Genomic DNA, 24,202 nt, shown 5'->3' on the forward strand with positions numbered 1-24,202 from the left:
TCGAGGGTCTTGGGCATGGGTATGTCCCCACAGTTGCAGGAAAGATAATTTGGTCCTTTTATTTGGCATTTTACCTTTCATTGGACCGTAAGTGTTGACTCTGTTTTACTGGCAAAATAGGCTCTCCATTTGAATTGGTTCTGTCACTAGATGGAAGGATTCAAACGGGCACATTTGCCAAGCCTTACACTTGGCACACATCCCCCTGGGATGTAGGGAAAGAGATTGAGAAGGGCTGAGTATAAATTACTCTGGAAATATCATGGACTAGATAATAGGAAACATCGTGCACTGTGTCCTGTGTAGTTTCATTTGATTCTTCACCTTTAAGTATCGAACATCTCTCTTGAGACATACCCCTCTAAGTAGCTTGCCTGCTCAGTCACAAATGGAACTGAATTTAAGCCTTCTGCCTAAAACTTCCAAGTTCCTTCCACTCAACCTCAAGGCTCAAGTTCAAGTATTGTTCTAACCAGGTTTAGATACATGCTTCCTAGCAATAGGACCTCTAAGCAAGTTTCTGCACTTCTTTGCCTCTGAAGTTTACAAGCTCATCTGTAAAATGGCAAAAATGGAACCAACTTTGTGGGGTTTTAAAGATTAAGTTAATTCATGTAAAGCAGATCCAGTATTGGGCACAGAATAGCGCCCAACAAATGCTGGCTATTAGTACAGCTCTTGTGAATTTGGTGGAAAGGCTTTAACCATCCTGGTTGCCTTTCTCATTCAATTAATCTTAATTTGTGTGTGCCTGGCATCTTTCTAGGTTCCAGGGAAATAACAAAGACTATTCTACCAAAAGGCTTGTGTTAGAATGAGTGGTAGGTTGGGGCCCACATTCTGTTTGCCTATGTTTATGGGTAGATTCCCCTGAGACCTATCTGGGTGAAGTCAACTTCCGAGACCAGAAAGGCTCCTCCCCGGGGTGGGGAAACCAGCTGGGGGCGTGTGAACACCGAAGGGCAGGGATTTTGGCGAAATGAAAGTGGAAGCAAAGAGCCTGCCGGTTCTACATCAGAAGTGTATTTCAGGTCCGGCTTAGAGGAGACTAAAGCCCATCAGAAGGTACAAGCAAGAGTTCTGTCGCTGTGGACACTGCCACTTTGTGCCCAGCTCTGAAGCCTCAACTCTTGCCAGCCGGACCCCAGGCCCATGTCAGTGACCCATGATGCCGTAAGTGAGGAGAGTGTTGGGGGGAGGGGCGAGAAGCAGAGGAGCATTTCGCTCGGCTGGAAATCTGCAGGTATCTCCGGGTCTGGTGGCCAAGCCCCTCTCTGCTCATCTCTTAGACTTGCTGAAGGACTGGGGAGAAATGTGGCGGGGATTACCTCTCCCCTAACCCACTGCCTCAAAGATAGTTCTATAACCTACACCTCAGGAGCTCAAGCATTTCTTGTGTGAATGTGCATTTTTCTGAGAGAGAATCCATAGTTCTTGTTAGATACTCAAAGGGTTTTATGACCCAAAAAGTGTAAGACTTGTTCACACCCTTATCTCCTGAGATCTTGCCCAACAAACTTGCCTCCTTATATTTCATCTTAGAGTTGAAATAGATAGTTCCTCACCTTATTGTTGATGTCAGCTGAATCTTAGGCCCTCTTCCAGGTCACAGGGAGACATGTCTCTCCTCTGAGAGCTCACCTTCCCACTGTGTGCTGTGCTCCTCCCTTTCCTGACCTGTGAATGATCCTACTCCTGCTAGACTAAGACTGGTCCCCCGTCCAGCCTGTTCACCATGCCAGGACTGTGCCTGGCATGCACGAAGCCCTCAATAAACAGCTGTTAAATGAATGCATCTCCTCCCCTCTCCAGTTTCTTCCTTTTCCCCCCTCCCTGATACTACCCCATCTGTTATAAATACACAGATGTCTTGCTTGGGAATTTTTCATTTGCCCCTCAAATGTAGTAAGAAAGATCACAGGCTCAGGGCCGGCTGAGCCAGTGGAGCATGAAACTCTTAATCTCAGGGTTGTAAATTCGAGCCCCACATTGGGTTTAGAGATTACTTTAAAAAAATCTTTGGGGCGCCTGGGTGGCTCAGTCGGTTAAGCTCCCAACTTCGGCTCAGGTCATGATCTTGCGCTCCGTGAGTTCTAGCCCCGCGTCGGGCTCTGTGATGATGGCTCAGAGCCTGGAGCCTGCTTCGGATTCTGTGTCTCCTTCTCTCTCTGCCCCTCCCCCACTTGTGCTCTATCTCCCTCATGGCACAAAAATAAATGTAAAAAAAAGTTTTTTTTAATTTAAGCAGATAATCTATAAATCAATATAGTAAAAACTTAGCACACTGGTTGGCACCTCCTAAACGTACAATACGTGTTTGTTATTCTTAATATTATTGCCAACCTTTCAGAACCCCTATTCCCCAAGATTATCTTGATTCACTTCCATTTCACTCCTACCTCTAAAATGGGTGCCGGAGACTTTTTTATTATGACTTTTTGTTTGTTTGTTTATTTTTATTTATTTTGAGAGAGAGAGTATGAGTGGGGGGAGGAGGGCAGACAGAGAGGGAGAGAGAGAATCCCAAGCAGACTCCACACCTTCAGAGCAGAGCCCGACCTGGGGCTCGATCTCACAACCATGACTGAAGCCAAAAAGAAGAGTCGGACACTTAACCAACTGAACCACCCAGGCACCCCTATGACTTTTTTTTAATGTCTATTTATTTTTGAGAGAAGGGTGTGAGGGTCAGAGAGACAGGGGACAGAGGATCTGAAGCAGGCTCCAGGCTCTGAGCTGTCAGCACAGAGCCCAATGTGGGGCTCAAACTCACAGACCTGCAAGATCATGACCTGAGCTGAAGTCGGACACTTAGCCAACTGAGCCACCCAGGAGCCCTTCAGGAAACTTCTTTTTTTTTTATGTTTATTTATTTTGAGAGAGAGAGAACAGGGAAGGAACAGAAAGAGGGAGAGAGAATCCCAAACAGGCTTTGCACTGTCAGCACAAAGCCTGACATGGGGTTTGAACTAAAAAACCATGAGATCATGACCTGAGGCGAAATCAAGAGTCAGATGCTTAACTGACTGAGCCACCCAGTTGCCTCTGAAATGAAACTTTTTAAATCAACAGAATAGAGATCACACTCTGTACAGTTTTATTTTGTATTTTGCTTTTTTAGCTTAGTGTATTTCTTCATATTGTTAAATGTTCTTTAATGTCTTCTAATTGCTACATAATATATTTATTAGGCTATTCCTGTATAGTTGGACATGTAGATTTATTTTTGACTTTTTTTGTGTGGGCTTTTTTTTGTTTTTTGGCTTTCTTTTTTTCTTTTTTTTTTTTTAATGTAAGCTCTACCCAACCTGGGTCTCAAACTCAGACCCTGAGATCAAGAGTTGCATGCTCTACTGACTGAGCCAGCTAGACACCTCTCTTTTGGGCTGTTTTTGTTGTTTTCTTTTTTTTTACCTTTTTTTTTTTTTTTTAAATGTGTATTTATTTTTGAGAGATAGAGAGTGTGAATGGGGAGGGGCAGAGAGAAAGGGGGACAGAGGATCCAAAGCAGGCTCTGTGCTGACAGCAGAGAGCCCAGTGCTGGGGCTTGAACTCACAAACAGTGAGATCAAGACCTAAGTCAAAGTTGGACGCTCAACCGACTGAGCCACTCAGGTGCCCCAAAGATTACAGTTTTAAAGCTCTGTCCTTCACAGAGCCCTTCCTTCCTTTTGACTTCTTCCATTACACATGCTGCTCCAACCCAGAGTCATTTCCACCAAGTCCTGTCCCTGACCATATGTGTCTTCAACGGCCTCGAGTTTGACTTATTTTGGCTCATTAATGAACCCTGACAAACCTCAGGTTCCTCATATAAAATGAGGATTCATAAAATAGGAAACATTCAACATAGCACTCATCACGTGCCAGGCACCATTGTTCCCAACAAAATTATAGGTGGAAATTGCTATTATGTCCATTTTGCAGATAAGGAAACCAAGGCACAGAGAGTTAAATAACTTGTTCATTGTCTTGCAGTACTAAAAGGAGCTGGATGTAAGCGTTGGAGGTTTGTCTCCAGAGTTCGTGTTCTTAACTGTTATGCCGAACAGCCTCCCAATACCCTATGATGAACATAAACAGCAGGAGATTTTATCTTATGGGGTGGTTAGGTTGTAAATTTCGCAAGTAAGGCAGAAGAATGTAGGTAGTCAAAATTAATCTTAAATCATTAACTCACCCCTACAGTATCCAGAATTTACAGTCTCTCAATGAGCTCAATGTGGAATGGATTGCAGTTTTTTTCGGTTAAGCACCAGATGTACATTGGCTTACATTTAGGAGACCATGTTATCATGTCACGCAAACAATAGCATGTATAGTTGAATTCATGTAAGTGACTACAGTCAGCTTGTGTTGTCCTTAAGAGGGTCCTATAAGAGAGAAGTTTCAGTTGGAACTTGGAGACAGGAGGCAGTTCTGTGATACTTAAAATGAGACGGAGTCCAACCGTGCCCAGCACCTGGCAGGCCCCCAATAACCACTTGCCCTCTTCCCTTGCCTGCTGGGTCAGTGGATTCTACCAAATTCTTGACACCCAAGTCTACAACCTTGGCATTGTCTCTCCAGTTTGTCCTCTCTGTCTCCTTAATATAAACATCCACAGAGTCTGGAGGCCTGCTTCCTGAAATGTGCTCACCCGTGCATGCCCATTGCCAGAGGTCCAGCTCAGCTTCTGTCATGTCAGGAGGAATTAGAACCTCAGAGTGTCCCCCCCAGTTCCCGCTGCTCCAGCTCATCGTGCCATGGCTGCCAAGTTGCTCTCTTAAACACCATGTCCACCACCTCACCCCCCTCAGAAATCTTCACTAGTTCTCCATCCCCTACTTATATTAGATCTGAACTCCCCTGCTCCAATGGTTCTTTTAAAAACTCTATATTTAGGGGCGTGTGGATGGCTCAGTCAGTTAAGTGTCTGTCTCTTGATTTCAGCTCAAGTCATGGTCTCACAGTTCATGGGATCAAGCCCCAAGTGGGGCTGTGCACTAACAGCATGGAGCCTGCTTGGGATTCTCTCCCTCTCTCTCTCTGCCCCTCCCCTGCTCATGCACCCACACTCTCTCTCGGTCGCTTGCTCAAAATAAACATTAAAAAAAACTCTATAGGGGCGCCTGGGTGGCGCAGTCGGTTAAGCGTCCGACTTCAGCCAGGTCACGATCTCGCGGCCCGTGGGTTCGAGCCCCGCGTCAGGCTCTGGGCTGATGGCTCAGAGCCTGGAGCCTGTTTCGGATTCTGTGTCTCCCTCTCTCTCTGCCCCTCCCCCGTTCATGCTGTGTCTCTCTCTGTCCCAAAAATAAATAAACGTTGGAAAAAAAAAAAAAAACAAAAAACTCTATAGTGGGGCACCTGGGTGGCTCAGTAAGTTAAGCATCTGACTTCATGGCTCATGGGTTTGAGCCCCACATCACACTCTGTGCTCACAGCTCAGATTCAGATTCTGTGTCACATCAGAGCAAAGCCTGATGTGAGGCTCAAACTTGTAAACCGCGAGATCATGACCTGAGCCAAGATCAAGAGTCAGATGCTTAAATGACTGATCCACCCTGGTACCCTTTTTTAAAGCTATTTTATTTTATTTTATTTTATTTTGTTTTATTATTTTATTTTATCTTTATTTTTAAATTTTGTTTGTTTATTTTATTTAGAGAATGAGAGATAGCAGAAGTGGGGGAGGGACAGAGAGAGAGAGAGAGGAAGAGAGAGAATCCCAAGCAGGCTCTGGATTGTCAGTGCGCAGACCAATGTGGAGCTTGAATCCACAAAACCGTGAGGTCATAACTTGAGCCAAAACCCAGAGTTGGACACTTAAACAACTGAGCCACCCAGGTGCCACTAAAAGTTATTTTATTAAATAGCATTGCTAATTACTAGATTTTCAAACAATTATGTATATTTAGATCAAGATTTAAAGCAGAAGTAAAAAGAGAATGAACTTAGGACTGAATCTAGTTCAAAACATCTTAAAATGAATTTCTTTTTTTTTAATTTACTTTTTCATATATTTTTAAATTTTTTTTTTAACGTTTATTTATTTTTGAGACAGAGAGAGACAGAGCATGAACGGGGGAGGGGCAGAGAGAGAGGGAGACACAGAATCGGAAACAGGCTCCAGGCTCCGAGCCATCAGCCCAGAGCCCGACGCGGGGCTCGAACTCACAGACCGCAAGATCGTGACCTGAGCTGAGCTGAAGTCGGACGCTTAACCGACTGCGCCACCCAGGCGCCCCTTTTTTCATATATTTTTAAATTGAATTATCTCTTTCAAATAAAAATTCAGATTTTTATTTCCCTTAAAAATGGGAAGATATGGGGTGGGGCACCTTGGTGGTTCAGTCAGTTGAGTGTCCGACTTCAGCTCAGGTCATGATCTGGTGTTCGTAAGTTCCAGTCCACATTGGGCTCACTGCACAGAGCCTGCTTCAGATTCTCTGTCCCCCTCTCTCTGCCCCTCTTCTGCTTGTACTCTCCCCCCACATAAATAAATATATATAGATATTTTTTTAAACGGGAATATATGGGGCACCTGGCAGCTCAGTTGGTACAGCACATGACTCTTGATCTTGGGGTTATGAGTTCAAGCCCCATGTTGGGCATAGAGCTTACTTTAAAAAAAAAAAAAAGAAAGAAAGAAAAAGAAGAAATGGGATACAGGAACCACATTCCCATGTGAGAAAATCTTGGTTGGATGGGGTGCCTGGGTGGTTCAGTTGGTTAAGTGTCTGACTCTTGGTTTCAGCTCAGGTCATGATCTCATGGTTTGTGGGTTTGAGCCCCACATTGGGCTCCACACTGCTTTTGCAGAGCCTGCTTCGGATTTTCTCTCTCTCTTTCTCTCTGCCCTTCCCCCTTCCTGCACATGCTCTTGCTCTCAAAATAAATAACTTAGAAAAGAAAAGAAAATCTTGGTTGGAGCTGAGAAGAAGTTGCCACTTTAGCAGGGACATGCTCTCTCCAGTTCGTGAGTCCCTAGCACTCCCTATGGTCTACACTGGCTCCCTGGACTCACCGATGTCATCTAACTGGCCCTTAAAGACACCTTGTTTGTAGGCATATAAAGAACTAGGTACCTTTCTCACTACTCATAAACCGGCATTATTTGGTCAAGCCCTAGTTTTTGTCTGTTTAAAATAGAGTGAACTCACACTGAATAATTCAATGCCCTCTGTAATATATTCCCATTCTGTCATTAATTCACTTCATTCATTCATTCATTCAACACACATTTACTGAATGCCTGTTTTGTGCCAGGAACTCTGCTGAACACTGGGGATACAGAGATGACTAGGACAGAGTCCCGCCTTCCCCAGTGAGCTCACACTTCTCTGAGCTGACCTTATTTATCAGGCTTCCCAACCACAGAGTGAACTCTGCCAGCTAACATCTACTTCATCCCACAAACAAAGGTGCATTTATTCGTATCCCTGGTGTCATTCCCCTGCCCATGTTGTCACTCTCTGTCTCTGGACTTGCTCCAAATCACACCCAGCCTGAAAGGCTGCTTGCTGCAGTGGAAAGAATGGCAGTCAAGGGACAAGCTAGGAGATGTGGGGTAAATTGTTCCCCCACTCTGGGCTTGATTTCTTCACTGTAAAGCACAGATTAGCAGTCTGGAGTCAGACTGCATAGGGCTGAATGACTTCAAGCAAGTCACTTAACCTCTCTGAGCTTCAGTTTCCTCATCTATAAAATAAGGATAAGAGGGAATTATTTCACAGGGTTGTTTCAAGAATTGAGCCATATAAAAGCCATAAAACGCTTAGCACAGGGTGCCTGCATGGCTTCATTGGTTGAGCATCTGACTCTTGATTTCGACTCAGGTCATGATCCCAGGGTCATAGGATCGAGCCCCGCATTAGGCTCTATGCTGAGCATGAGGCCTGCTTGAGATTTCTCTCTTCCCACTCCTGCGTGCTCTCAAAAAAATTTTTTTAATTAAAGCTTAGCATAGTGCCTGACATATAGTAAGTGCTCAATAAACATTAGCTGGGGCACCTGGGGTGGCTCAGTCAGTTGAGCATCCAACTCCAGCTCCAGTAATGATCTCACAGTTTGTGGGCTCGAGCCTCATGTCAGACTTTGCACTGACAGTGTGGAGCCTGCTTTGGATTCTCTCTCTCTCTCTCTCTCTCTCTCTCTCTGTCTTTCTCTCCCCCTCCCCCGTTCATGTGTGCATGCAAGTGCATGCAAGCTCTCTCTCTCAAAAACAAATGAACATTAAAAAAAAAAGTTAGTGAATACTATGACATTTTGCCACTCTAAGCCCCCACTCCTCCCAGAGGCCTCCCTAGTTATGTGAAGCCCTATGGGACTGTCCCTCCTCCATACTCCTGATGTCCTCCACAGTCTGTCATGTGAGGGTACACTGTCTTGGGTGGTGTTTTGTACAGACCCGAGGGCTAGCCTCTTCTCCCCCCCTTGCCCTGTGTCAGTGCCCAGCACCACACAGCAGGAGCTCGGTGTCTGTTAAATGCAAGCTGTCCTGTAACAACGCAGCTGTGGCTGCTGCAAGGGCTCCTCCGCTTGTCCCCCTCCCCCAGCTGAGATGAGGCCAACCAAATCCTGAGGAGAGTGGGCCAGGGCCAACCCCGGGACAGGGGAAAGGGGTTGGGCTGTTCTGGAGCTGAACGTCAGCTCTGCTGTGGAAGAGTCCAGGATCGGGTCCCTTTCGCCTGGGCTCATTCTCTGGGAAGGCAGATGGAAGTCTGGTCGTCTCCCCCACCCCAATAGGCTCTCCATGCCCTTCGGGAGGAGCAGGCCAGACTAAAGAGGAGGCTGCAGCAGCTGCAGCAGTGGAGGAGGGAATTTGGGGACTTCCCTCACCACGACCAGGTAAGCTGGGAGAGGGGTGTGGTGTGGTAGAAAGAACCAGTTTCTCTCCTGGCTCTGCCACTTCCTCACTGCATGACCTCCAGTATGGCACTTGAACTCTCTGGATCTGTTTTCTCATCTGTGACGCAGAGCTACCAAACTTGCAGGCTTGTGAGGACAAAGTAACATCTTGTGTGGAAAGTGCTCCTACAGGCTTGACCTACCTTCATCCACCCTTTTATCCAGCTCTCCTTTCAATAAGTGTGCTCATCCCCGGCCTCAATTCCATGGAACACTTTCCTTCTAGGAATGGTGGGGCCTCTCCCACCCTTGAAGGCTGCATCAGCCTCCCCTCCCCCACCTCCAGGTCCCATTCCCGGTGCCCTTGGTCCCCCTGGTGTTCCGAGGACACACTCAGCAGGGCACAGAAGGGTCCAAGCCTTTGGTTTCCAAACTACGGATCTGCTACCCTCTGCCTGGAGGCTCTGCTCTGGTCACCTTCGACGATCCCAAGGGTGAGCTCTCACAGAGGCCCTGGGAGGGAGGCTGGGAGGCTTCCCAGTACTGACCCTGCTCCCCCGACCCAGTGGCCGAGAGGGTGCTGCAACAAAAGGAGCATAAGATCGACATCGATGAGTGCCGGCTGCGGGTGCAAGTCCAGTCCTTGGAGCTGCCCGTGGTGACCACCATCCAGGTGATAGGACTGCAGCGTCCTGGGACATGCAGGGGGTGCCATGCACTTGGGCACAGGGGATGAGTGGGGCTGTACCTCTCCCTCCTGTCTGTCCCTAGGTGTCCACACAGATAAGCAGGAGGAGTGTGCTGGTCAGTGGGTTTCCTGCAGGGCTCAGGCTGAGTGAGGAGGAGCTGCTGGACAAGCTGGAGATCTTCTTTGGCAAGTCCAGGAATGGGGGTGGCGATGTGGAGAGTCGGAAGCTGCTGCAAAGTGGTGTCGTGCTGAGTTTCACTAAGGATGCAGGTAAGGGTCTTGCCGACAAGATTGGGGCTGATGCATCCGGCCACCGGGGAGAAAAGCCCTGATGCTAGAGGTCCATCCCTCTCTGTCCCCACAGTGGCCCAGCACCTGTGCCAGGCTGGCCAGTTTACAGTGCCACTGGGCACGAAAAGCTTCCCTTTGAGAATCTCTCCCTTCCTAAGTGGGGAGATCCAGAAGGCTGAGGTAAGTGGGAAGGTGAATTGGTGGCTGGGCCAGGAACCTGTCTGCCTGGCAGAAACTTGCCCAAGAAAGGATCAGAGTCCCCAGACTCCACTGCCCTCCCCATTGCCAGTCAGCCTCTCAGGCCTCCCGGCCCTTCCCAGACCCCCAGGGGCACTGCCTACCTCCAGTCCCTGACTCTCATGAACCAGGCCCATCTCCTGGCTCCTTTTCCAGATCGTGTTCCGGCCAGTGCCCCAGTCAGTGCTGGTGCTCAACATTCCTGACGTCCTGGATGGCCCGGAGCTTCAGGACATCCTGGAGATCCACTTCCAGAAGCCCTCCCGTGGAGGTGGGGAGGTGGAGGCCCTAACAGTTGTGCCCCCAGGACAGCGGGGCCTGGCGGTCTTCACCACCACGTCAGGCTAAGAGCCTGCCCTTCTCATCCCCTCCCCCGCACCCCTGCCAAGCCTCTCAAACCAGGCTGGATTTGGGCGCACAGGTGCAAGAGATCGTGCTGGTCAACAGCGGCAGGGATTATGGCTTATGAAATGCTGCCCAAGAACAATAAAAGTGGCGTGACCCTCTTCTCATTTCATTTCCTGAAAGGAAACTTGATGTGAGCACAGAAGGAGGAACCCTCACCTTCCAGGAGCCCACCTTCCCCTCCACTCTCGGAAGCAACATCCAGGACCCAGGGTTTGGCTTTTTATTGACACAACACAAAGGCAGCTTCGGTAACAGTAACAGGGTGGGGTACACAAAAGCAGAAATCGCCCTTCACACATTTAGGCCTCATTTAGACACTGAAGAGGCTGAGCCCCTCCCCCCACCTCCCATTGGCAATAGCTGGGCAGTAACCCTCCCTAATTCCATATCAGAGAGCAGAGGGAGTTGTACCCCTGCGCTAGGAAGTCCCCACTTTGGTTCCGGTGGCCCAGGTCCTAACCACCCCCCTCCTTATTCCCCTGTTCCATCTCCCCACCCATGTAAACAAAGTTTGGGGCTGAGTTTGAAAAGCTGCCCTCCTGCTCTGAGAAGGCAGTGGGCCTCCCTTGACTACACAAGAAATGTGCTTCGATTTTTACTTTGGTCCCAGAACAAGAAACAGATGGCATTGCCTCTCAGAGCTCTGGCTGATAAATGCCACACTTATCTGCAAGGCTGAGAACGCCACCCTGCCTTTTTCTCCTCAACCACCCAGAGAGAAATGACAGCCCCAGAGACGGGACACGGCACAGACCCCAGGAGGCTGGGGGCTGCCCCCTGCCCCCACTGGCACACACACAGATTTTTGGCAGTGTTGTGGGACAGCAAAAGCCCACCTCCACCAGAACGAGGAAGGCACTGGGGAGTTCAGGGGTGGAGGAGGAGGTGTGAGACAGGGACCCCCCACCCACCCACACACGCAAGCACAGGTTTTCCGTTGCTAAGGCACTGAGAACAAATCCACTAGAACTCAGTGAAGGATGGGGAGGAGGGGGGGCTCTGTGTCCCTCCCACAGAGTCGTGACCTAGGGAAGCAGGTCAGATTCCCACCCTTGTTGTAAGAGGCAACCTTGGTTAAGAGTGGCAGAAAACCTGGAGGTGGAAGAAACCCAGCTGTGCTCAAGGAGACGGGGACCAGAGGACAAGGCCATGCAACGAGGCAACAGAGTTCAGAGGTGGGCGCCAGTTGGCCTGGGCTGAAGGGACAGGAGGGCGAGACAGGGACATGCTGGATTCACACAAATTGGCCCCATATCCTGAGCTGACATTTTGATTCTTTGGGGAGGGGAGTGTGGGGCAGGGGCAGGAGGGGAGATGAGGCAGAGGTGGAAGCACACAGAACTGGACGGAAAAGGACTGGCTAACCTTGGCACAAAAGCAGCACAGCAGGCCCAGGGAAAGGGTGGGGGCAGGAAGCAGCCGGCCTCCCTCTGACCCTCCCTGTCCCCTTGGCAGGGCCCAGACATCCAAGTGGTCACTTCCCAACCTCTTTGGAGGGCAGGAAGGGGGGAGGGGGCCCTGCCTAAGGAGAAAGAACAGGGCAGGGGAGAGGTCATCACCACGGAGACCTTCGGGGGCGAGTGGGCAGAGCATTATGAGGAGGATGAAATGTAAGAGAGTCTGGTGACCAACACAACGTGGCTCCCTAGCTTCTCTCTTCCCAGGTCCCGAGGGTCTGCCAGCCCGGCCCTAGTTCTCCTTCTCTGGTCCAGGCACCAGGAGGACTTTGCCCACATTCTTCTTCTCCTGCATCTGCCTCATGGCATCCGCCACCTGGAGAGGAAGACAAGACCCGGTGCCATCCGGCCCCTCTAGAGAGCCAGCCTAAAGGGGTCAGCCCTCCTCTTCCCAGGAATCCTACCCCTGGGAGCCTAGCCTGCAGGGGCCCTCCTCCGGCCCTCCCTGCACAGCCATCACACTCACCTTCTCAAAGGGCCACACGGAGTCAATGTGGGGTTTGATGCGGCCCTGGTTGTACAGAGCCAGGAGGCGGGCCACCACACCACTGACTAGCTCCACCTCACCCTCCAGGTAGCCCAAGTGGAAGCCACACACAGCGCGGTTGGTCGGCAGCAGCTGCAGCGCAGTCACACTGAACTGGTTCCACCATGTGCGCGCCAGGGCCATCAGGTTCCGCTTGGGGCCCGTCAGCAGGTTGGCCATTCCTGAGGGATGAGGAGACGCCGCCCATGAATCCAGGTGCTGGGCACATCCCTGTCCAAATCCATGCTCATCCACCCCCTCTGGGCCTCTTACAATCATCCACAGCAGTGCCAGGGAGTGACAGGATAATCCCCCACCTGCTGGCTGCCAGGCCCAAATGGACTCCAGCTGACTCAAAAATTGCCTGAATCTTTATTCACTTGTTGATTTTGTGTGTGTGAAATAGTTTTTCTTTCTTTTTTTAATCTATTTTTGAGAAAGACAAAAAGAGTGTGAGCAGGGGAGGGGCAGAGAGAGAGGGAGACACAGAATCCGAAGCAGGCTCCGGGCTCTGACCTGTCAGCACAGAGCCTAATGTGGGGCTCGAACTCATGAGCTGTGAGATCATGACCTGAGCCGAAGTCAGATGCTTAACCAACTAAGCCACCCAGGTGCCCCATGTGTGAAATCGTTTTGCAAATGAAAATGCAGCCTGACCAAGAAACCCAGGAAGGTAGGACAAAGGAAGGCAGGCTGATTGATTTTGCATCTGGAAAAATCCCCAAACAGGAGCACAGAGAGAACACAGAATGCACTGTGACTCACAGGAACAGTAGTGAAAGAGAATGAGAGTAGCTGCCCCCCACCAGAGGTAGCAATCTGAATGCATCACCCAGGCCAGTCCTAACCCGATGCTCCCTCGAGCACTGGAGTCCCTGGGCCCCTACATCCTACCCTTCAGACCCACCCTGCTTCCCCCCTCCATCCCCAGCCTACTAACTCACCATAGATGACCACTTTGCCCATGGGTTTGAGGAGGTTGTAGCCCTTGGCAGTATCTGACCCACCCAGAGGGTCCATGACGATATCCACTCCTGTCACAGAGTAGGGGGGCCCAGAGGCAGCATTAGGATCCACAGATCTGGAGTGTCCCATCCCTGTCCTGTGCCATCCTGCCCCTGCCCATACCCATACCCCGATCCCACCTTTGGGGGAGACCTTCTTGATCTCATCCACATAGTCAGTCGTATGGTAGTCAATGGGGTGTGTGACCCCGTTCTCCTTCAGCACCTCGTGCTTGCTGGCCGAAGCCGTTCCGAACACCGTCACATTCTCCACTGTGCGACACAGCTGCACGGCGGCCATACCCACACCCCCTGCAGCAAGACACTTTCATAAGGAGGGGATGTGGAGTCACCCCGCCACCGCTCTCCATTCTTGCCTCTCAAGGACTCCGTTCATCACCTTCATTTTGCCTGGGCCCATTTTGAGGCTTTCTCTCCTCATAACCATGTCCAATTTCCATGATTGAGAATTGGGGGGAAGGGTAGCTGGCAAAGGAGGGGGTGCCGGGTGAGGGCACGTTGCTATGGATAGCACACCAGGCTGGACCTGGTGCCTGAATGTTACCACGGCAACAACACTGCAGAGGCCTCTGGGAGCCATAGGCCGAGGCAGCCTGGTGTTGCCATGACAACCGTCCAGACAGGCTGCAGGGAAGGGGCCCGAAGGAAATCAGGGTGGGGTAAGGAGGGGGACATAAAGGGAGGGGGCCTGTCACCTGCAGCCATGTGTACCAAGACGCTGTGGCCAGGCCGTAGGTTGCCGAAGTCAAAGAGGACCATGTAGGCTGTGATGTAATTGACCAGCAAGGCAGCGGCTTCCTCAAAGGTCATGGCCTCAGGCATCTGGAAGGTCTGGGCTGAGGGCACAGTCACCTCCTCCTGCCACATGCCTGACCGGATCAACACCATCACCCGGTCCCCCACCTTGAAGAATGGAAGAAGAGCAGCATTCAGTCCCTTGCTCATTCACCCATTGGTGATTTATCACCTGCTATGTACAAGGCCCTCTTCCTGGCAATGAAGTAGAGATAGAAGCAGTCACAGTAGTCATGGTAATAGTAATAATAATAATACCATCAAAAACAATACTAACTTACCTTTACTGAGTGCTTACTAAGGGCCAGGTCCTATTATAAGTGCTGTAGGTCTATTATAATTTTTTTAATGTTTATTTTAGAGAGAGAAATCGAATGTGAGTGGGGGAGGGGCACTGAGAGAGGGAGACATAAAATATGAAGCAGGCTCCAGGCTCTGAGCTGTCAGCACAGAGCCTGATGTGAGGCTCGAACTCGTGAACCGTGAGATCATGACCTGAGCCAAACTTGGACACTTAATGGACTGAGCCACCCAGGTGCCCCTAAGTGCTATAAGTCTATTATATATAAACGCTCAATTAATCCTTACCTGCTCTTTGAGGTAGAGACTGTCCTTATCTCTACTTTATAGATCTTATACTTCACTATTGTGTAAGATCCCTGAATGCCACAAGCTTACAGTTAGGGCAGCATGAAGTATTGTTAAAGAGATCAAACTGTTTTGGTTAAAGAAAGATGGGCTCTGCTGTTTACTGAACAGTGTGACCTTGGGCAAATAAGAACTATTTAACCTTTTTGAGCCCCAGTTTTCCTGTCTGTAAAATAGGGTAGTTATGATGAGTAAGTGGCAAAAAAATCATTTGGTAATTTTTAGCCCGGTGTCTGGAAGCAGTTCGTAGTATTAAATAATAAGAATGATAAAGTGCCACTAAAGATCTCTGAGCAGCTAGGGCTGGGTGCAATCACCTCCTGAGCCAGTACTGGGGGCCCAGAAAACACCTTCACCCAGAGTCAGGGGGAGAGGTGATGGGCAAGGACAGCTACACAACCCTATCCACCAGGAAGAAGCATTTTTCCCCCACTCTCTCAGCCACCTGCACAAGAGCCTCATTACAGGAGGGAAAGGGGGCAAAGAAAGCAGAATCTTTCCCTCCAGCTTAGCATCTGGAGTCAAGAGGAGAGCAGAGGAAAGGTGGCAATCTCAGGAGAAAGGAAGGCCTCTCCTCACTCTCTGAAGCCCATGGAGAGGGAAGTGTGAGTGCTATTCCAGGACAATCCGAGTCTGTCTTTGTCTCTGCCAGGAATGATGGAAATTCTGTATATTAAGGAGACTTGGGATGCATGGGAAGAGGGGATGGGACTCCCACACACACCCTTTTTCATGTCCCCACACTCCATTGACAAAGAGGATGCAGGTTGGGATCTTTCCTTGCAAGCACTGGCCTGAGATGAGGTCTGGGGAATGGAAACATCCCACCCTAGGACCTCAGGACCAATAGACTCGGAAATGGCCCATGAGTGCTGGAAAGTGCAGTGTGGTCAGCCTGGGTCGTGACCAGTCCGGACCCGTCATGATCTGACTCAGGACAAGGCTCACTTATCCAGGCTAATACCCACCCCTCGCCCATCACAGGGCAGAGCCATGAACCTCTCCCCAGTCCAGACATCAGGAGGGAGGGAGGGCTCTCCCCACAGAATCCAGCCTCTTACATCAGGTTCTTGCCCTGGACAGGATATCCTGTATTTACTAAGCGGAAAGTGTGGGGAGGGAGGTTAGGTGGGTGGCCTTCAAACATGAACTACAACTCCCCCCCACCCCAACACACACACAAAATTCCTTAGTATCTTCTCAAGAATTACTAAGAAGTCAGTGGAAAGGGTGGGGCCAGAGCTGAATTGAGGGAGAAGTCCTTTAAGGAGGAGATGTTTGCATACACAATAAATCCAAGAATTCCAGCTCTGGGATATGGGACTAGCAGGTCGAAGAGGATGGCTGCATCTGAAGGGCCTGTCTTGCAGGGGGCTGATTTAAAATGAAACCCCCAAACAAACGACGTGCAAAGGCTTCACCCCAAGTCTCTCAAAAAGTTGCTCATTTGGAACTCTCTCTCTGGTGTCCGGGTTTGTGGCCAAGATTAATGATAAACAAAAAGAGAAACAGACCGACAGAGCTGGGCCAACCTGCTCCCGGTACCACCCCCCCCCCCCAGTCCAAATGGACACCGCTGGGGTTTCCGAAGTGAGGGTCCTCCTCGAGGAAGGCGGAGGGGTGTTCTCTGTCCTCCCTCCGACGTTCCCAAGGGTAGCCTAGGGTCGTGACCCTCTGGCTGAGTCACTGGAGGAGGAGATATTGAAGTCACGGGATACAGAGAGCCTAAGACAATGATCCAGAGACCAAATCTCGTCCCGCCAACCCCAAGAGCAGAGGGGCAGCGTGAGGCCGGCAGGAGGGCGAGTGGCAAGCTCCCTCTCCTCCATGATGGGCGTGCCTCATCTCTTTGGCCGTGCTCTGGGAGGGGCCTCCTCACACCCCCACAGACCACGGGGCTGCATGTGACTGGGGCTCTGGCAGGGTCATACGTCCCCGCCCAACCCTGACAACATAGCTCCTTAAGCTCCCTCGGGGAAAGAGGCGCTAATCGGTACTCAGGGTCACAGACCACAATTACCCAGGCAGTGTTTGGTGGGCCAGGGTACAGGTGTGGTTTTAAGCGGGGGGAGGGGGGCGAAGAGGGGGTGGTGGCAAGGTCATTGTGCGCATGCGCGTGGGCGCCTTATTGTGTTCCCCCCCCCCCCCACCCCAATACACAGCCACGGCCGCCGCTTCTGGGCGGCGGCCGCAATTGAAATGGTTGAGGAGGGGGCGGTAACTCCATCTTCACTCCCTACCCCCCAATATCCACCCAGTTCTCCAGGGCCCTCGGAACACAGGCTCCCTTCCTAAGCCTTCCATGCCCTTCTATCTGAATCAGTGCCAGTTTCCCCCGCCCTGCCACACCCCCGGCCCCCGCCCACTCGAGCTCCACTGCCCCAAGGCCTGGGCAGCCTCTCCCTGCCCTGCCGTGGCCCGCTCACCTTGCGGTCGTTGACTCCCTCACCCACTGCGACCACTACGCCGGCGCCCTCCATGCCGGGAGTGAGGGGCAGCGGCGGCAGCCTGTCGTACAGCCCCTGCCGGGCCATAAGGTCGGCAAAGTTGAGCCCGCAAGCCCGGACGCGCAGCGTCACCTGGCCGGGGCCGGGGGCCGGGGGCACGGCCGGCCGGCTCTGCAGCTTCACCTTGTCGTAGCCGCCGAAACCCGTGAGCACCAGGCAGCGGAGCTGCGGCGGCGACGCGGCGGCGGCCCCCTCGGAAGCCGCGGGTGGCTGGGCGTCGCCAGCTGCCTCAGCTTTCGGGGGCTGAGAAGAGGCGTCTTCTCCGGCCCCTGCTTCGGCCGCCGCCACCACGGTGGCCGCCTCGGCTACCTCTCTCTCCGCGGACATGTCTGGGACTCCCGACGTGCGCGCAGCTGGACCGAGGGTGCACAGCTGGGGAGGGCGGGGCGCGCGTCGGGAGAAGCTGCGGCGGTGGACTCCGAGCGGGAGGGGAGGGGCGCCGGGCCGGGGGCGGGGCCTCGCGCTCCGACTTAAAGGGCCACAGCGCGGGTGTTGTAGGAGCGCGAAAAGTGAAGACCTGGAACATCTGGAGACAGACACTGGAGAGGGCATTCTTAAGGTCATTCAGACTGCTGCTTAATTTTCTTATTTATTCATCATAAACCTTACGCAAGTTAAACAATATGTAAAAGGACAATCTGAAGAACGATCCCCAAACCTCAGCTTACATTAGATTTGGGGAGCCAGCCACCTGTGGACTAGAACCCAACTAAGTTGTTCCTCAGGCTCTGACTCTACCCATATGTAACCCATTCGTGTGGTCTTGCAGTGGCAACTTGGAGCAGGGAGACCGAGTCTTTAAAACTTTCCATCCGATTGTTAAAGCTCTGTGCCTCAACTTTCCCTTCTGTAAAATGGTGATATTGCTCGCTCTAAAAGATAAAATTAAATCGAGTATAACCGATGTAAAACAAAGCGCCTTTAAAAGGTAAAAGATGCCATGCAATGTGTAGTAATCATTAGACTCTGGATCAAGCCTTAAATGACTTTAGGGCTTGTCTCTGGCTCCAGCAGGGCTGTCATTCTGGGCAGTTTTATTTTCCTCTTCCTCCCCATCTCTGTCTCCCCGAAGTATCCACCAGAGGACGCAGCTACACCAAAACTTTCCACCCTGAGCCAGGCTGGAGAAACTCAGTCCACACTTGCCTCCTAGTCCAAGCCCTCCGTTAAGCCACCCCAGCCCCAGACTAGGCCGGTCGTTGCCATGGGGACTGGAAGCCATGATGTCACCACTGTCCGGGTGGGTGTGTTGAAGTCCATACCCTCCTATCCCCAAGACTCCCTGCCGGGACGTGAGAGTGGAGGGGTGGGGGGCGAGACCAAACCAAAAAGACTCCCTCCTTCTCCTACCATCTCGCGCCCCCCTCCTGTTCAGGAAGTGGATGGCTGCCCCCGCGCGTGTCCGCACTAGCACACCGGCGTGCACGCGTGGGCACGCAGAAGGCCAGAGCCTCGCGCGTTTGCAGCTTTCACCCTACCGCTCAGAACTTCGCTCAAACTCTGCCCCGCGCCCATCCCCAAAGCAGTCAAAACAGTCAAATAAGCCCGACTCGCCCTGCCCCAAACCCACAGGGGTCCCTCATATCACACCCGAGCGCTGGAACCCGGCTCCCAGTCCTGGCATTCCCCGGGCCCCGCCCGGCTCCTCTGGGCCCCGCCCCCTCCGGCTGCGCTGGCGGGAGGCGGGGCCGGAGGCGCGGCCGTCGGGCTGGGGGCGGGGCAGAGGGGGGGGCCGCGGCCCCGGGCGGGGGCTCGGCGCGGGCCCGCGAGATGCCGGTGTCGGCGGCCCGAGCGGCTGCAGCTGCAGCGGCGGGGGAGGCGGCAGCGAGGCCCCGGAGGGGGGCTGCGCAGGGGGCCGGCGCGTAGCCGGGACTATGGAGGGGCAGAGCGGCCGCTGCAAGATCGTGGTGGTGGGGGACGCGGAGTGCGGCAAGACGGCGCTGCTGCAGGTGTTCGCCAAGGACGCCTACCCCGGGGTGAGGGACCCGCGTCTAGGGAGGAGGGCGCTGAGGCCGCGGGGGTGGGTGACTAGGGCCCTAGGGACGGACGGAAATGGGTGCCAGGGTAACCAGGGTCGAGAGAGAGGGGCTCGGAGGACCGCGGACCAAGGGAGGCGCTGGGGACTCTGGAAGGACTGCAGAGGATTGGGGTGGGAGGAACTGGGGAGCAGGGAGAGATGAATGGGGCTTCGGAGAACCAGAGGATCCAGGAGGGGACGCTAGGGGAATGTCGGGGGTCCTGGGCATTGGAGAGAGGAAGAACTCGGGGCCGAAGGGACCGGGAGAGGGTCTGGGAGCCTAGCACACATTCCGCTGAGGCAGCCGCTCCCGGGATCTCCCCTTTGCCCAACACCAGACCAACTTGTGTCCAGGGGCCGGGCTGGACGGTGTGTGGGAGTGAGGAGGGCATTTGTCTGGGATGAAGACTGGAGGATCTCATCTTGACCCATCCCTGTCTGCAGAGTTATGTCCCCACCGTGTTTGAGAACTACACCGCGAGCTTTGAGATCGACAAGCGCCGCATTGAGCTCAACATGTGGGACACTTCAGGTAGCCAAGTCCCTGGGGTCACCCTGACTTCCAAGGCCCCTACCCTCACCCATCCCTTGGCTAGACCCTTAGGCTCCAGGTATGCCCAGCCCATCCATCCAATCTTAGAAGGAAGGAAAATCAATTTCCTACTTAAAGCAAGAGAAACTGAGGTAGAGTTTGCAGAGACACATAGAAACCTTGTCCTGAGGGAGGGAGAAAGCCCCGTATCTGATCTTCTCAGCTGGATTCTGCCTACCTGGGAAAGTTGTGAGGAATGGATTTATTTTGGAACATGTTCCTTAGGAGGAAGGGCTGGATTTAGGAAAGGCATTTAGGATTTCTTCGGGGAGTGAGGAGCTGCTTCTATAGACAGAAGTATAGAAATCTGAGCTGTCCCAAGCCTGCGCGAGAGCTCTGCCCCTGCCCCTCCCCCTCCTCCAAAAAAAGGAGGAGGTTTTTATTTTTACTCAGCTCCCCCGGGGAGGGCTGTAGAAGACGTCAGTCAAAGCTCAGAAAGCACATGCAAAATTTTGAGAATGTGGAGAGATTTCATGAGCTTCTCAAAGACTCAGAAAAGATTAAGAATGATTACTTTTAAAGAAACCCCTAGGGAAGTGGAGAGCTGTTCTCTGCCATCTAACCTCCCTCTGCCAACGCCCCTCCTTGAAGAAACCCAGACTCCTTGATGGGTTCCAATACCTGCTCTCTTCCATCCTCTGCCCCTAGCGTCCCCTGGTCAGGATTGGTAAGGTCTCCCATTCCCTTCCAGGCCTCCCACCCACACAGGACCCTGTCTGTCCCCTCCCTCCCTGTCTTCTCTCAGGTTCTTCTTACTATGATAATGTCCGGCCTCTGGCCTATCCTGATTCAGATGCTGTGCTCATCTGCTTCGACATTAGCCGACCAGAAACATTGGACAGTGTCCTCAAGAAGGTGGGAGCCTGGGGAAGCAGGATGGCTACACTGAGGGGGACCAGAAACCAAGGTTCTGACACAACATGGCCTGGAGGAGGGAGTGATGCCTGGGGCATGGTCATCAACTAGAGAGTGTGTGAAGCTCTCCTCTTTCCCCATCCTCCTCACCCATCCACCGCTCACCCCCCACCCTTTCTTCCTGGAAGTCAGTCCTCAGAGCTGGATCCAGCATCTAGGGGGAGATAGAGGAGAACAAGGAGAAGTACTCAAGGGATTCCTTATCCATCCTTCCCATCTCCTTGGGTGTGGGAGCCCCAGCTGGAGGGGATGGGAATGCTGCTCCGGGAGCTCAGAAGAGCCCTGTGGTCTCCTCTTGAGGCCTCTATTTCCAGGAGAAAAGCCCACGTTGAATGGACAGAAGTCAGCTAAAGCAGCCCTAGTTTCCAGGTGGAGGAAGGGCAGATTGGTCTGTTCCCAGGAACAAATTTGGGACAGGGGGCGGGGATGGGAAGGTTTCAGACTGCTAGACCCTTCATGGCCACTGAGGTAGAAGCAGGGCCCCTGACCCCAGAGCCCCTCCCCAGCCCTTTCCTCCCTCCCCTTCTCCTGCACCGCATCCTACTTTCAGCCAAAGGCCACCATCCCTACCTCCTTGCTCACACGGGGGTGTCCAGATGGAGGGGTGCATGGTTTCTGCATGATGTGAGGAAGGGTGTTCTCCTGGCATGGAGCAGGGTTCACCGTGTGCCTCTACCTACCCTTCCATAACTGTTTTCTTCCCCCAAATAGTGGCAAGGGGAGACTCAGGAGTTTTGTCCCAATGCCAAGGTTGTGCTGGTTGGCTGTAAACTGGACATGCGCACGGACCTGGCCACACTGAGGGAGCTGTCCAAGCAGAGGCTTATCCCCGTTACACATGAACAGGTGGGACACTTGACCTCTGACCTAGTCCCAGCCTAGACCTCTCACCTCTGCCCCTCTCTATCTCTGATTTGAAAACACCCTGCTTGGCTCATCCCTTGTACTGGCTTCTGACCTATGACCTGATCCCTTTACCTCCCTCGCCCCCCCCTCCCGCCATGCCACCCCTCACTGCCCTCAGCCTCCCTTGCCCCTTGCTGAGCTGCAGGCTAAGCCCCATAACTTCCTCCATGCACTCCATCCTTCCAGGGCACCGTGTTGGCCAAGCAGGTAGGGGCTGTGTCCTATGTGGAGTGCTCCTCCCGGTCCTCTGAGCGCAGCGTCAGGGACGTCTTCCACGTGGCCACAGTGGCCTCCCTTGGCCGTGGCCATAGGCAGCTTCGTCGTACTGACTCACGCCGTGGACTGCAGAGATCCGCTCAGCTGGCAGGCCGGCCGGACCGGGGGACCGGGACCGAGAGCGAGATACACAAGGATAGAGCGAAGAGCTGCAATCTCATGTGAGGGGCTGGGGCGGGGCCGAGTGTAAGGAGCAGTGGCAAAGGGCTCAATTGTTCCCCTCTGCACCTGGTTCCTGACCTCCTGACTCTGGCAGGGACTTCAGGACAGGCCGAGTGAGGGATTCTCCTGGTCAGGAGAGCTGAAGGCAGAAGGGGCCACCATCCCCACATCCTCATCCCCCTCCTCTCCACAGGAAGCTGAGGAAGCTAGCAGGACAGGGAGCTGGGCTGGGAGCTGGGGGGCAGGGGTGGAGGAAGCTGGCATCAAGTAGTGACTTTGGTTTGAGTCTTAGTATATGAAGGGTGCCTTCCCTCCCCACCCCCAGTACCCATATCCTGGCCCTGGCTTCCTTCCCTAAGGAAAGTGTCCATTCTGTGACCTTCCCTTTTCCTCTCCTTTCCCTTCCACAGCTGTTCTCACTCATCCTAACCTCCAGGCAACATGCACTAAATTAAAAAGCAAGTTGAGTCCTTCCCCCTTCTACCCACAGTCCTAGCTCCCTCAATCCCTTCCTGCAACTGTCCCCAAATAAAGCCCATGTCCATGGAAAACAGCTGTGGCTTTAGTTTTGTTGCTTTCTAAAAACCCAATCTATCAATCTCTAGCAGCAGGAGGGAAAGTTAGACTTCAGGAAGAACTTTCTTATCTATGCCCATAGTTGGAGCAGAGGAAAAAGCCTTGGGTCAGATTAGCAGTGTCCTTTTAGGAGCCAGAGGTGGGGGAGTGAGAGGTCTTGGGAATATTCATCTCAGTTAATGAGCCAGACAATCCTAAGGCCATTAGGGGTTTTTAAGTGGACTGATGTGCAATTCATTCCTCAGCCCAGCTGGGGCCACCTGCTTGTGTGGGAGGGGTCCTGCTGAAGTGGTCCAGGCCCCTTGCACACCATCTCCATCCCCCAGCTTGGAATCTGCTGGTGTCCTGGGAGTTGTCGGGGTAGGGAGAGTATCAAAAGCCTCCACAGCACAGAAGCTGACCCTTCTGTGCAGTGAAATTACTCAAGGAGACAATGGTTTGATTCTGGGGTCCCTTGGAGGTGAGGGCAGGGGCTCTCACCTTCTTTCCATCCTGAGCTCCTTGATGATTTTGGAGGGAACATCAGCCGTGAGTTAGGGTCACTGCCCCCCGCCCCGCCCCCCCCCCCCCCCCCCCAGAGGGGAAAGCCAGTGGAGGGGCTGGCCAGAGCTCTTGTTGTCAGGAAAGACAGTACTGGTCTGTTTTCTTGGGAGTCTGGTTTCACATTGTCCTGTATTCCCTCCCTGGCTCTGGTCCCACTGGCCTCTTTTCGGTGACATTCTCCCCCAGGAACCATCCCTGGCCATCCCCTCCCCTCCAGCCCCAGCCAGTCCTTCCAGACACACTCTGGGAGGGCACACAAACCTTATCCTCCCATCTGCTGGGTTCCCCCCTAATTCACAGCCCATCCTTCCCTCGTTCATTCAGTAAGTATGTACTGAATACCAACTGTGTGCCAGACACTGGCTTGGATTCTGAAAGGACCAGTTTCTGTGCTCTGGAGGCCAGCCCAATGAGAGGTATCCCAGGTGTGACAGTACCTTGTCTGCGGGAGCTCCGTACAGCTTCAGGAGCCAGTCCTCTGAGCCAGGTCCTGAGGGTTGAAGAGCAGTTTGCCAGGCAGGGAAGGGGTAGGAAAGGCACTCTGGGCGGAGAGGGTACAGCATGTGCAGACACATGGAGATGAGAAGGAATGTGGCACGGTTGGGGCTGCCATGGCGAGGAGGGCAGAAGACAAGGCTGGGAAGGTAGATCAAGGCCACTTCAGGGCCCACAAAGGAGCCAGAACTTCATTCTGGGGATGTGAGGAGGCACCAGGGATTTCAAGCAGAGAATGAAGTGACCAGATTTGGTTTTGGAATGGATGCGTATCTGGATGAGGTGATGGGGGCTGGGGGATTTGGCTCT

The 24,202-nt window shown here is 52.6% G+C and overlaps 3 protein-coding genes across 4 annotated transcripts; 2 read left to right on the forward strand and 1 right to left on the reverse strand.

Annotated features, from left to right (window-relative positions):
• The first annotated feature begins 939 nt into the window (after positions 1 to 939).
• IFI35 (interferon induced protein 35) lies at positions 940 to 12,823 on the forward strand. Of its 2 annotated transcripts, none has more exons than XM_027049018.2 (7): positions 940 to 1,173; positions 8,728 to 8,829; positions 9,176 to 9,323; positions 9,396 to 9,502; positions 9,601 to 9,787; positions 9,882 to 9,988; positions 10,574 to 12,823. In XM_027049018.2, exons 1-7 carry the CDS (start codon positions 1,153 to 1,155, stop codon positions 10,580 to 10,582), a joined length of 681 nt encoding a protein of 226 aa, XP_026904819.1. In that variant the 5' UTR covers positions 940 to 1,152; the 3' UTR covers positions 10,583 to 12,823. The 2 variants fall into 2 exon arrangements, with proteins under 2 accessions (XP_026904819.1, XP_014925123.1); XM_015069637.3 differs by lacking the exon at positions 10,574 to 12,823 and adding an exon at positions 10,202 to 10,551 and having other exon boundaries at positions 941 to 1,173.
• On the reverse strand, positions 10,660 to 17,818 carry VAT1 (vesicle amine transport 1). The gene is made up of 6 exons (XM_027049016.2): positions 17,331 to 17,818; positions 14,157 to 14,364; positions 13,582 to 13,752; positions 13,381 to 13,470; positions 12,377 to 12,618; positions 10,660 to 12,226 (listed from the first exon to the last, which is right to left on the reverse strand). The coding sequence occupies exons 1-6, from the start codon at positions 17,736 to 17,738 to the stop codon at positions 12,143 to 12,145; spliced, it is 1,203 nt and encodes a 400-aa protein (XP_026904817.1). The 5' UTR covers positions 17,739 to 17,818; the 3' UTR covers positions 10,660 to 12,142.
• Positions 17,819 to 19,177: 1,359 nt separating this feature from the next.
• RND2 (Rho family GTPase 2) lies at positions 19,178 to 22,832 on the forward strand. The gene is made up of 5 exons (XM_015069575.3): positions 19,178 to 19,387; positions 19,873 to 19,960; positions 20,766 to 20,875; positions 21,647 to 21,781; positions 22,028 to 22,832. Exons 1-5 carry the CDS (start codon positions 19,286 to 19,288, stop codon positions 22,280 to 22,282), a joined length of 690 nt encoding a protein of 229 aa, XP_014925061.2. The 5' UTR covers positions 19,178 to 19,285; the 3' UTR covers positions 22,283 to 22,832.
• The last annotated feature ends 1,370 nt before the right edge of the window (positions 22,833 to 24,202 follow it).

This window comes from Acinonyx jubatus, chromosome E1, assembly GCF_027475565.1.
Source record: "Acinonyx jubatus isolate Ajub_Pintada_27869175 chromosome E1, VMU_Ajub_asm_v1.0, whole genome shotgun sequence".
NCBI classification, from domain to species: Eukaryota; Metazoa; Chordata; class Mammalia; order Carnivora; family Felidae; genus Acinonyx; species Acinonyx jubatus.